General features: G+C 39.0%; 1 protein-coding gene across 2 annotated transcripts; it reads left to right on the forward strand.

Annotated features, from left to right (window-relative positions):
- Positions 1-104: 104 nt before the first annotated feature.
- On the forward strand, positions 105-12,993 carry LTV1 (LTV1 ribosome biogenesis factor). Of its 2 annotated transcripts, none has more exons than XM_017661909.3 (11): positions 105-265; positions 2,636-2,767; positions 3,613-3,786; positions 7,257-7,344; positions 8,757-8,898; positions 9,259-9,511; positions 10,567-10,694; positions 11,620-11,759; positions 12,031-12,083; positions 12,283-12,483; positions 12,610-12,993. In XM_017661909.3, the coding sequence occupies exons 1-11, from the start codon at positions 263-265 to the stop codon at positions 12,718-12,720; spliced, it is 1,425 nt and encodes a 474-aa protein (XP_017517398.3). In that variant the 5' UTR covers positions 105-262; the 3' UTR covers positions 12,721-12,993. The 2 variants fall into 2 exon arrangements, with proteins under 2 accessions (XP_017517398.3, XP_036878010.2); XM_037022115.2 differs by having other exon boundaries at positions 3,613-3,777.
- Positions 12,994-13,072: the final 79 nt, after the last annotated feature.

Genomic DNA, 13,072 nt, shown 5'->3' on the forward strand with positions numbered 1-13,072 from the left:
CCCAATAGCTTCTCGCGCTCCTTGCGACGGAGGGCTGGGCGTGACTTCCGGCCGCGACCCGTCAGCTCCTCGGCGGTAGGCTCATCTCCACGGGCTGTTGTGCGACTTCCGGTTTGGGCTCTGGGGCTCCACGTGCGGAGGCCTAGGGACCCGTTTGGGAGCCGGACCCCGGGGACGTAGGAGACGAAGCGTGCCCTTTACCCTGAGGTTAGGAGAGGGCTGTCGCTGCTCTCGTTTGGGGTGAACTCCGCGCGGCTGCAGTATGGTGAGCGGGCCTTGTTATCTCGGGGGCGAGGCAGGGCGCTCGGGTTCTGCAGAGGCCTGGCTGCTGCCTCTAAGTGCCCGTGGCTGCCGCGGCCTGGGGTTGCCAGGGCTGCTCCGGAGGCGCGGGGAGGCCGCCTGTGGCCCAGTGGCCCGGAATGGGGCCCCCTCACCGCCGCGGGCATGCTTTGCAATTTAGATCGAGTCCCATAGCCAAGCCTCCTCCTGGACTGGAAAGAAGAGAATGGCCTCCCCCTTTACCCCCAGGGGCCTACACCCTGTGACACAGGACAGAGACGCGCCACCCGGTGCTTCGCGGGGGCGGGCGAAGAAGTTGTTGGTTTCCTGACGTTGGAGTGGCCCGTGTCTGCCCATCTGTTTGCTCTGAAAGGGACCTTGTGGGAGTCTGAGGTTGGGCTCAAAGCAAGGCGGCCTACTCTACTAGAATGATGCTTTATCAGTTTCTTATCTTTTTTGTAATTTAAAATTTATACAAGTTATATAGGCTTCAGATGAACAACTTCGTGATTCATCAATTATATACATTACTAAATGCTCCCCGTAAGTGTATCTATCGTCTGTCATTAAAGATACTACAATATTATCAGCTATATTCCCTATGCTATACTTCCATTCCTGTGAATTATTTTATAATTTTAAGTTTATGCCTCTTTAAACTCTTTATCTGCTTAAACCCCCCTGCACCAACCGCGCAGTTCTCTGTGTTTGAGTCTGTTTCTGTTTTGTTTGTTCATTTGTGTTTCAGCTTCCACATATAAGTGAAACCATACGGTATTCATTCATCTTTCTCTGTCTTAATTCACTTAGCAGAATATCCTCTGGGTCCATCCATGTCACAAATGGCAAGACTTCTTTTTTTTTGGTGGTCTAATAATAATCCATCGTCTTGGACTGTTTAAATAATGCTGCCACAAACATAGGATGGGGTGTATACTTTTTCAAATTAATGATTTTGTTTTCTTCAGGTAGAGTCCTAAAAGTGGAATTGCTGGGATGTATGGTATTACTGTTTTTAGTTTTCTGAGAAACCTCCATACTGTTTTCCCTAGTGACTGCTCCAATTTGCAGTTCCCACCAGCAGTGTATGAGAGTTTCCTCTTCTCCACATCCTCATCAGCACTATTTCTTCTTGAAACTGGCCATTTTGGCTATTTAACGTGAAATCTCATTGTAGTTTTGATTTGCATTTCGATTAGTAATGTTAAGCATCTTTTCATGTGTCTGTTGGCCATCTGTATGTCTTCTTTGGAAGGTCAATTCAGGTCCTCAGCCCTTTTTTAAGCATAATTATTATTATTATCATCATTATTATTTTGGTTTTGGGTTGTATGAGTTGTTTATTAGCCCCTTAGCAGATAAATTATCTGCAGATATATTCTCTCATACAGTAGATTGTCTTTTCACTTATGATTTCCTTTGCTGTGCAGAGGTTTTTTAGTTTAATGTAGTCCCACTTGTTTTTTGTTTTTTGTTTTTCCCTTGCCTGGGGGGACATACCCAGAAAAAAAATTTCTAATGATGTTCAAAATTTTACTGTCTATGTTTTCTTCTAGTAGTTTTATGATTTCAGGTCTTACACTTAGGTTGTTAGTCCATTTTTAGTTTATTTTTGTGTGTGGTGTAAGACAATGATTTAGTTTAATTGTTCTGTACATTGCTTTCCAGTTTTCACAATACCATTTTTGAAGAGACTCTTCCTTATTGTATATTTTTGCCTCCTTTTTCATATTGACCATATAGGCTTTGGTTTTTTTCTAGGCTCTGTATACTGTTCCATTGGTCTGTGTATGTGTTCTTGTGCCAGTACGATGCTTTCTCACTGTAGAAAAATCAAGGATGAGTAGCAGAGTGAGAATGTAGAAAGGGATGATGAATCTTAAACTTTAACTCTTATGTCATGGTTTAATTTAATAGTTGGTACATGAAATGTGTAACCTGCTTGAAACTGTCTTCCCCGGTTTTTCCTTTGGCAAACTCCTTGTCATTCTGGTGCAGCCTGTCAGGGACCTTCTCTGAGCACTCTTGAGTCTAAAGTATTTGCATATCACTGTTTTATTTTCTTTACCTGAGATCATTGTCTTGATGATCTGCGTGCTAAGAGTAGGGATTTTGTCTGAGCTTCTCACTGCTGTGTTCCCAGTACCTGTAACAAGTTTTGGCACAGAGCCAACAAATGTTTGTTGAAGGAAGGTAAGTATAGATTTTATTGAATATATTTGATGTTGCCTACCATTTAAGTGTAGTTTTTAAAAATCTGTTGATCCTCCTTGTAACTTACTAAAGATGCCTACATGACGCTGTTCACTGTTTCTGTTCTGTTTTAATGGCTTGCTCTGATTCTATTCCTTTGAAGCCTCACAGAAAGAAAAAGCCCTTTATAGAGAAGAAGAAGGCTGTGTCTTTTCACCTGGTCCACAGGAGCCAACGAGATCCTTTAGCAGCAGATGAGACCGCACCCCAGAGAGTTCTCTTGCCTTCACAGAAAGTAGGTTCTTTACCCAATAAGTTTGTAGGTGGACTGTTGATAGTTTTTAGCAAATTATGTTAGCTAGCTGCTTATTCTCAGATAACTATGATCTTCTGGGAAACAAAATCTAGGCCTTCGTTTTTAGTAAATGTGTTAATTTCTACATTATGCATACGTATTTTGATTGAGAAGACACAGCATCTTTATTTGAGGTGTTTAAATGAACAAATCTCGTAGAGTAGTGGTAAGTGTTCATGAACCCATCAGCTACAATGCTGCATGGTGTTACTCAGGACACATGTCTGCTTTCCCTAAGATCCTGCCATCTCATAACCACAAATTGCATTTTGACTCTTGCCTACTCACCTCATGAATGGGAACTCGAGTCAGCTTTAGAAAATGCCAGGGAACCTTTAAAATGTTGATTTGATAAATTATCCATCAGGTACCCTTGTTAAGTATGGGTAATGTGAAAGGAAGGGTCAGCAAACATTTGCCATATTTAGCTTTTCAGTAAAGCCCATTTGTGTTGTAGGTTGAGAAGTTTCTGTGCATATAAATACAAGAAATTGAACTTGCCTTTCAAGGCCAATCTTTTTTTGTAATCCTCTAACTACATGATAAACTGTGTTTCTTGGCTTGAACTGTTGTGCAGAAATGTCTAGTGGAAAGAGGAATTGTTTTCATTATATTTTAATTTTATGTGGTACTCCGGTTTAGAAGTTGTGTTTCCTGAGTTTGTCAGAATCCGTTGTTTCATTACTGTGAGCCAAAGCATTCTTATACCAAAGCTGTGCTCATTGGAAGGTTCCTATTCTTTATTCTTGGAAGAAGTACTAATTCCACTTTGTGTTTTATCCTAGGTAAATGATGACGAAAGGCGAGCAGAACAGAGGAAGTATGGAGTGTTCTTTGATGATGATTATGACTACCTACAGCACCTGAAGGAGCCCTCTGGGCCCTCAGAGCTTATTCCCACAAGTGCCTTCAGTGCACCCAGCGAGAGAAACGATAAAGAAGAAACTTTAGTAATTTCAGTAAGACTTTACAGTAACTTAAGTGTGAGAGAAAAAGTAGAGTTGGGGGCAAGTGAAGAATCCACCATTTTTAAATCAAGACAACTACTTGGGGCAAGAAATGGTGTCAGTTCTGAAGAGAACAATGATAAGCCACATCCTCACTTACACTTGTTACGTGTGTGTGCTTATGTCCACCATGAGAGAGCAGGCCGCCTGTCCCCTGGTAGCAGTTGTCAAAAGCAACAGCCTGTGACAGGGCTAGAACTTTTGATTGATAGGTAGGGTCGTGTTAGATAACACTTTCCAGTAGAAGGAAAGCAGATGACATTCTATATGTTAATTATGTGTTTCAGTGTCATAAACTCTGTTCTAAACTAGAACTTCACTTTTGCAGAATGTTCAGATCTTAAAAGCCATAGGCTATGAGAGAGAGTAGATTGCAATGAAATTCCCGTTATCTCTTCTCAATAAAATTACAGTCCACTCTAATACTTTATTTTTTAAGTACAAATGAGAGTATATGAAATTAATGCCACTAATTTATGTTTTCCCTCATGTTAAGGATGCCTATGTTGCATACCTGTATCATCTTATTTTCTTTTAGTATTAGTATAAATTTTCTCATGAAACTTTTATATCACCTGGTACTTAAAAGAAGACACAATTCATTTATTGGGATTCTTGTCAGACGAGATAAAAAGGGCACCAGTTTCCTCTGTTTCTCATTCTCCAATCCTGTCTTGACCTAGGTTTTCTTTTTCTCAAGGAAGATGTGCTCGTAGCTCCTCCAGTCCTTAGCTTGTTGCTTCAGGAGAGTCAGAAGAGTTCGTTTTTGGGGTATCAGTCTAAACAGAGCAGTAATAACTGCAGTGGGTCATTCACTCGCGGGGCCACTGCTCTCCTATAGGGCAGCACACCCACCACCACATCTCTGTGATAACTGACCCAACTTCTCTACTCCTTCCCCAAGGCTGTTCTGTCAGGAGTGGGGTACATATCTTATTGGCTCACTTCCTTCTATGACCCACTGAGGAAGGAAAGGGGATCCAGTAGTGGCTCAGTTTGATCTTACTTAAGGAGAAAAGTTTATCCTAACATTCTTCTGGCCAAATTGTGTTGGCCAGTACCTGATTAACTTTTAATCTTTGATTCATTTTGAGTAAAGGTAATCACACTATCTAAATGATTTTTCTTTTAACAGAATAAGGGTCTTCAGTGGATACTGAATGATGCTTAAGAGAATGGGTGAATTATGTTTAAAAAAAAAGTTCTACTGGTTTTCTCTAGCAAGATGCAAAAATATGAATGAGTCCTATGTGCTTTTTTGACTGTTAAGTAATTCATAACAAACTTCTAAAATTGAACCAAAAATATTAAATAAGCACTAAAACCAGGAAGTAAGTCAATACAGAAATGAGTAGTGCTTGAGCAGCCCTGATTTTCATATGAAGGAAAGTAGGTGCTACTATGGTAGAAAGCAGCTGGGCAAACTCAATATGGTTCAGAGCTGCTGTAGCTAATACAGAAATTACACATCTCTTGTAAGAAAAGTAATCATTGTCTAAGCTCTAATTTTATATGCTGCTTTGGCTGTTTTCAAGGTTTGAAAAATATCTCCAAAGGTAAATTCACTATACACAAACTATTCCTCCCTCTTAAAAAAAAAGAACTCATATAGTACACAATTTTTAAAAATTGACAGTGTAATATAGCAAAAAAATCATTAAATTGTGCACTTCAAGTGGCTGAATTGTGTGTGAATTACACCTCAATAAAGCTGTTTTTTTAAAAAAAGGAGTCTAGAGCAGAAAATGAAACTTTTGTCCATGTTGATGCCAAAAAAAAACTCATTTAGGAAGCTGTAACAGCCTGTTAGGTATATGCTGCTGAATGTAGCCTTTCCCCACATTCCTCAGCAGCTTCCGATTCAGTCTGCGAGCCAGTGAGAATGTACGTGTATCTGAGCCTCATGCCTGTGGCTAGACTGAGGGTGGGGTGGGTGGTGGGGAGCACAGAGACACATGATGTGGTGACCCTCACGTTATTAACTATTTGGTTGAAAAGATAAAACTAAAGCATAAGGACCAGTTAGAAGATATGTGTCAATACATGTTGAAGTAAATGGTACAGCATGAAGAACGAGGGGAGTTGACGTGAAGTTCTGGACGGTAATCAAGAAGGGCTTCGTGGAGGATGGAGGAACGGAGTTTGTGAAGGGTGGGTTCTATTAGAGAGAGAGGAAGGAATCTTCCAGTCAGAAGGGACATAAATAAGGTAGTAGTGTGGATCATAGTGTCCGTGTGTTGTTCTGTAAATTGGTTTCAATTATTCCATGACGTGAACTGGACTTAATTTACATGGAGGTGGTAATTACTGAGTAACAATAAGAAAATTGGATACATAGACTATGCCATGATTTTACAGAGCCTTGAAAATGAGGAGTAAATAATCAAAACCTATTATAAGTTTAGAAAGGTCACCTTATAAATATTAAAAGATGCCAGTTATATGAAGGTTGTATTAGGTGTAGACTAGCTAAGCAGCAAATGAATTAATCTAATCTATGTCATGGTTAACTGACTAAGAAGGTACCCAAGAGTGGTGAGGAATCACTGTGTGGGAGAGAGTTCAGAGAGATACTGGGGTAGAAGTGATTTACGACCACCCTGGGATTTAAGACTGCCTGCCCAGGGAAAGGCTGTGCCATTACCAGAGATTGAGACTATCTCTGGTTTAGAAGGAAAAAAAAGATTAATTTTATTTTGAAACTTGAGGAGAGTGGAGTTACAAGACATGGATTTGAATCCCAGAACCTCACTTAACCAGTTGCCAGCAGGCATGCCATTTAACCTTTCTTACCTTTTGTTTGACAGAGTTGTGAGGATTAACTAGAATGATAGACCAAAGAAAGCTTAGGGAAGTTGCTTTTGAGATGATGATGGAATATGTAGAACTGGAGCACAAGTGAGAGAATGCAGGTTGCAGTTATAATAGTTTCCTAGGACTAGGGTAACAAGTTACCACAAATTACCACTGGGTGGCTTCAAACAACGGAAATTTGTTGTCACTGTTCTTGAGGCCAGAAATCTGAAATAAGGCTTTCTGCAGGTTGGTTCCTTCTTAGGGGCTTAGAGGAAGTATCTGTACCATGCCTACCTCCTAGCTTCTGTTGGTTGCTGGCAATCCTTAGTGTTCCTTGGCTTGTAGATCCTTCACTCAGTCTGCCTCCATCTGCACACGACATTCTCCTGTGTGTGTCTTGGTCTTCACATGGCCTTCGAATAAGGATGCAACAACAGTCATTGGATGAGGCCCCCCTGTAATCCAGTATCACCGTGTCTTCACTAACCACATCTGCAAGGATCCTATTTCCAAATAAGATCACATTCTGAGCCTTGAGGTGACATGAATTCAGGTGGGGAGATGTGATACTTCTCAAGTTCAGAAGTATTTCTAAATAAACCTAATCATTGTGTGATTTCTTCAAGACCACTGGAATTAAGTTGCCGTCATCAGTGTTTGCATCAGAGTTTGAAGAAGATGTTGGACTGTTAAATAAAGCAGCTCCTGTTTCAGGTGCATTTAATTTATTTACCTTTTCAATGAATAAGATTTATCTTACAAAAACACATAACTAATGATACAGAGGTTTTCTGTCCCTAATAGAGTTTAGAAACAATTGAGGTGTGTCTGGATTCAGATTAGAGATCATTTGGAAGAAATGAGTGTTATCAGTATTCTTTTCTTGTATTGCCCCCAAACTCTTAAGTCATTGAAGTTCCCATTTGGAGAGTAAAAGTGGGAAAATTATTTTTGATGATCTGGTACGGGAATTTTAACCTTGATCTAATCTCTTAAAAGGAAATAATGATACTCAATTAGGCTTCCATAATGTATAGTGCAGTCTTGAAAATACTATGTTAGCTTTCAGAATTTCTCCCAAGATTATAGGAGTATTTTATAGAAGCCCATTTTACCATCTACTCCAGATACACTGGCAAATTAACATACTGTTTGTTTTTTTCCAATCTCAACATATTTTAGAATGAACAAAGTCCACAGAAATGCTGTTTGTTACCATACTTACCATGTAGCATTGATTCATATATTCTACAGATTTTTGAGTTGCCACTCAAAAATTAGTCTTGTAAACAAACCAGAATAAAGCATAATCCTGGCTTCAAGGAATTTGTCATCTATTGGGAAAGATAGATAATAAATGGGAAGTTATGGCTACAACAGAAATGAAAGAGTATGGTGGGGCACCACCCTTGGGGCATTGGGCAAGGTGTCCTAAGAGGAAATAATGATTAGGTTGGTTTCTCAGGTAGAAGTTAGGCGGGTGGATGACGGAGGGTGGGGTGGGGAGGAGAGGATGTTCCAGATAGGAGTATGTGCTAAAAGGGAGGGAACTTGAATTTAGGAAACTGCACATGCCTGGCTGGGATGAAGGGTAAGCATTAATGTGAAATGAGGCTCAGTCAAGTGGTGACCATGTGAGGATGTTAGAAGCATGTCAGTTTACACGTTTGAACTTGAAAGTTTTTCTTGGACTTGAATATTTTTTTCATGTGGAAGAACATAACTGAAGAAACAGGTTAGAATTTATTAAAATCTTGTAATCAAAAAAGCCAAGTTTAACAGCCTACAAATCCTTAATCTGAGTTACTTCTAATAATAGTTTAAAGCCTAATTTATTCCTGCAGGTGAAAACTTTAGAGTTTGCTAAATAGATACAGTTTAATGTGGAAAATATGTAACGGCAGAGTTTTTACCAGTGAATATTGAAATCAGAGGGAAAGTTTTTTCCCCTTTTTTTATTTTCTTGCTGTCCTCCATTGCTAGTCTATTGCTCACTAGACTGAACTTCTTAAAGTTCATCATTTTTGATCCTCAGCACATAGAGTCTAGCATATAAGTTCTTTAATTGTGTTACATGAAGGAATCATGCTTTCTTGGGAATTACTGCTCAATTCTTTACCTTCTAGGACCTCGGCTTGATTTTGATCCTGATATTGTCGCAGCTCTTGATAATGATTTTGACTTTAATGATCCGGATAATTTGCTTGAAGATGATTTTATTCTTCAGGCCAATAAGCCAACGGAAGAAGAAGTGGGAATGGATATACGGTATGTGTTGTTTGTTTCCAAGCAGGAATGACCTGTCGCTTCTTTAGTAGGATGGTAACCATCGAATATTATAGCTGGAAGAGGCCTTTGATAGTATTTAGTTTGAGACTTTTGTATATTAGAGCAGAATATGTGAGACTTGAGGTCTTTACAAACCATCAGCAGATGGGGCTAAAGTCCAGGTTGCTTGATTGCTAGTTCATTACTTTTCCCACCAAGCCAAATGGGTCAAACATCACAGCTGTTCCTGCCTGAATAAGAGTCCTCCGTGAAATACCCTCAAATTTTACTTGTGTAAAGTCATCTAGTTCTGTTGTTTCTCAAATTGTTTTGACAGTTAATTTATGACTCTGGCTGTAGGAAATCTGAGGCTGAAGATGGCAGTGAGTGGGAGGACATGGGTGATGAGAGGGGACAAGGTGGCGATGATGAAAGCTGTGACTCTGTGGGCTTATCAGATGAGGCTGTGCCTTCCCCTGGGTGGCCTCCTGGAGCTGTAGATCACTTGTTCTGGGAAGAAGAAACGAAAAGTCGCTTCACTGAGTATTCAATGACGTCCTCAGTTATGAGGAGAAATGAACAGCTGACTCTACACGATGAGAGATTTGAGAAGGTGAGGTCCTCAGGTGCCTTTTAATATCAGTTCCTTACAAATTCTTTATGACATTAGAACCCAAAGTTAGAGTTTTCAGCATTAGGAAGAACCTATGTCTTAGTAAAACAGATTATAAACCACCGTAGTTTTAATTCTGGAAAGAATAAAAATAGGTCAAAAGGGAGAGGGAGGGAGGGAAGGAGTGTGTGTGTGTGTGTGTGTGTGTGTGTGTGTGTGTGTGTGTGTGTGTGTGTGTGTGTGTGTGTGTGTGTGAGAGGGAGGGAGGGAGTGTATGTGTGTGTGTGTGATAGGGAGGGAGGGAGTGTGTGTGTGTGTGTGTGTGTGTGTGAGTGAGTGAGTGAGTGAGTGAGTGAGTGAGTGAGTGAGTGAGTGAGTGAGTGATACAGACTACGACCTAAAGTGATACCTGGTATACGGTAGAGGTTCAAACTGTTCAGTCAGTGACTGAGTGAGTGAGTGCTTTCCTTCAAGGTAAATCTAAGATGTAATTCTAATTGTGCTGCCCTTTCAATAAGTACTCATTTCCCTTTTCTCTCCCAGAGGTAGACAAACTATTACCACATACAGCTTCACTCGTCAGGACCTAAATCACCCTCTGTCCACTCTTTTACAAGGTCTAACAGTGTTAAAAGCATTTGAATAATACAGTAAACATCTAAAGAGGAATGAAGTTTGTATATTAACAGGAGGCTATTTAGTTACATGATCTTTTAGTTTGCTTAATCAGTGGATTTGAAAGTAACTAAAATATTTTGAGGTAAAGGTTTCTGCCTAGCATTTTGTTCCCCCAGTCAAAAAGAGTAATTGCCTTTCATTTCATGTTAAATGGCTGGCTGTTTTCAGTCTAAATGTAAGTCATAAAGTGGTGGGTAGAATGTCTTCCCACATCATGTTGTTATGGTGCTAAATCACTGCTGTTATTTTAATGGTAGTTGTGATCTTATGGTAGCACTTAAATATTGTTTAGGAATAAATTAAAAGTTAACATTTAAATGCTATAATGTTAATGAGTACATTCATTTTTCATAGTATCTTTTCTCTTTATATTCAAGTTCTATGAGCAATATGATGATGATGAAATTGGAGCTCTGGATAATGCTGAATTGGAAGGCTCCATTCAAGTAGACAGCAATCGCTTAAAGGAAGTTTTGAATGACTACTACAAAGAGAAGGCAGAGAAGTATGGTGACTTTTCCTGTTTACCTGCTTTTATTCATTTTCAAGTAAAGTTTGTAGTTGTACAGCTGACTCTAGAAAATCACCCGATCAGAATCCATATTAAAAAAATAGTACATTTTTCGTAACCTTTGGCTCACATTTTGATAAGAGTTCTGGAGCTGAATGTAACAGTAGGTGGGAATGTACTGAAAACCACTTTCTGTAGCTTTGGCCTGCAAGTCGTGATGGAATAAGTAAGGGTTGGAGCAGGAAGGATGAGGTCACATTCCGCTTTAGAGATTGAAATGGTGCTTCTAGCCTCTGGCTGAAGGATTGTTCTGACTTACAAGCATATGTACTCTTCCTGTCATCTTCCTGAGTTCCAGGTTCTGAGAAGTAGGTATTTATAGCTTATACAATGGTAACAGTTTGACTTTCTGGACAGATTAGCATAACTTCCCAGCCAAATATTTGGCAAATCAGCAGCCACATCAAGGTGACTTCTCTGAGAAAAACTAATGAGGTATTTACATCTGCTGGGAAGGTCTGACGTTCCATGACCATTATCATCTGCAGATCCTACAGCAGGCAGGGGTTACGTATGAGTGTGCTATTTGAATACTTTGGGGAGATGGATAGGCTAATGCTTTTCAAGGCTTTTAAAAAAACTGCCACCTTATTTAATGTATAGTAACTTTACAAAGGTGCAGATAGGTCTTTCCTTCCCATCAGCAGAATGAATGTCCGAAACCTGCTGCTGGAGGGAAGAGGCAGGACTGTGTAGAGCTAATTTTGATGGGAAGTAACAGGACACATAAGTTGTGGATTTTAAAAAGTGCTGTCGTTTCCATAGCTCTTTAAGAGCAGCTTTAGTAATGTATAATATAATAATAGGTAATGGTTTTTTTTCCCCCTCTGTCTTCATTTTTTGTAAACCCAACCAAAAGTTGTATAAAACTGAATACTCTTGAACCCTTCGAGGATCAAGACCTGCCAGTGAATGAATTCAGTGGGTCTGAGGAGGAAGAGATTATTACTGTAGTTCTTGGAGAAGACAAACAGAAGTGGGATTGTGAATCTATTTGTAGTAAGTATCCTAGTGTCTATTTTACTGCTGAAAGTATAATGGTAATTTTTAAAGTATTAATTACATCTACTTTTTAGAAAAGAACATTTTGTGAAAATGATTTGGAAAAAAATAAGTTATAAATAATTTTAAAACTTTTAGAACAGAGTTGTTGTTTTGAACAGTGTTGTTTTGAACAATGAAAACACCAAAGTCAGTAATATAGTAGAAACTCAGTAATATTATGCTGAACTGAAAATGTACTTACTAATACATGATTTTTTTTTTTTAGGTACATACTCAAATTTATATAACCATCCACAGCTTATCAAGTATCAACCAAAGGTAATTCCTTGTGTCTGAACTATTTGAAATGCAGGAAATGGATTATACTGTTATCTTCTCACAGTAGTTTTATTATCCCTTTGTGGCTAGCAGTACCATTAGGAAAAGCAACAACGTGTCATTAATATGTTCTTTTTTATTGGGAATGGGAAATAACCCTAGTGCTAGGTAAAAATAACCATTTTATCTTTTTTATCAGTCCAAACAAATCCGAATATCTACTAAAACAGGAATACCTCTCGATGTCTTACCTAAGAAAGGACTCACAGCAAAGCAAGTTGAACGAATGCAGATGATTAATGAGAGTGATCTCCCTACGGTGTCAACTCAACCTAGATCTAAAAATGAAAGCAAAGAAGATAAAAGAGCAAGAAAGCAAGCTATAAAAGAAGAGCGTAAGGTAAAGTACCTTTCTTAAATGTGAGATTTACAAAGAGCTGGTAGTGGGGAGGTCATGGGAATTTATCTTTTATAAAAATCTGCATTAATTTCAAGATTTGAATAACATGAATCTATTCTTGTACAGGAACGGAGAGTGGAGAAGAAAGCTAACAAATTAGCCTTCAAACTGGAGAAAAGAAGGCAGGAAAAGGAGCTCCTGAACTTGAAGAAGAATGTTGAGGGTCTAAAGCTATGATGGTGGAGCTTTTAGGAGAAGGCATTCTCCACTAAGAGCCTCAGTATGTTCAGTAATGAACAAGAGACATTATTTGATATGCTATTTTAGCAGCAGATATTGAACAGAAAACAGTACAGTATTTGTATTTGTACCTAAGTTTTCTGTGCCATCTTGTAAATATTGTAATATTTTCAGGCTTAATATTATAAGCTTAGATTTGATCTGAAATAAATGACTTCATGAATGTGAAATGTTTGGATAAATTAAAGGAAAATGTCTTCAGAACTTAAATGGAATTGGTGTGTTCATTTATTTGTATGCTTGTCCCAGTTGTCTTGCAGATGTTCTCAAATATTTCTTTGAAATATCT

Source organism: Manis javanica, chromosome 13 (assembly GCF_040802235.1).
Source record: "Manis javanica isolate MJ-LG chromosome 13, MJ_LKY, whole genome shotgun sequence".
Classification (NCBI taxonomy): Eukaryota; Metazoa; Chordata; class Mammalia; order Pholidota; family Manidae; genus Manis; species Manis javanica.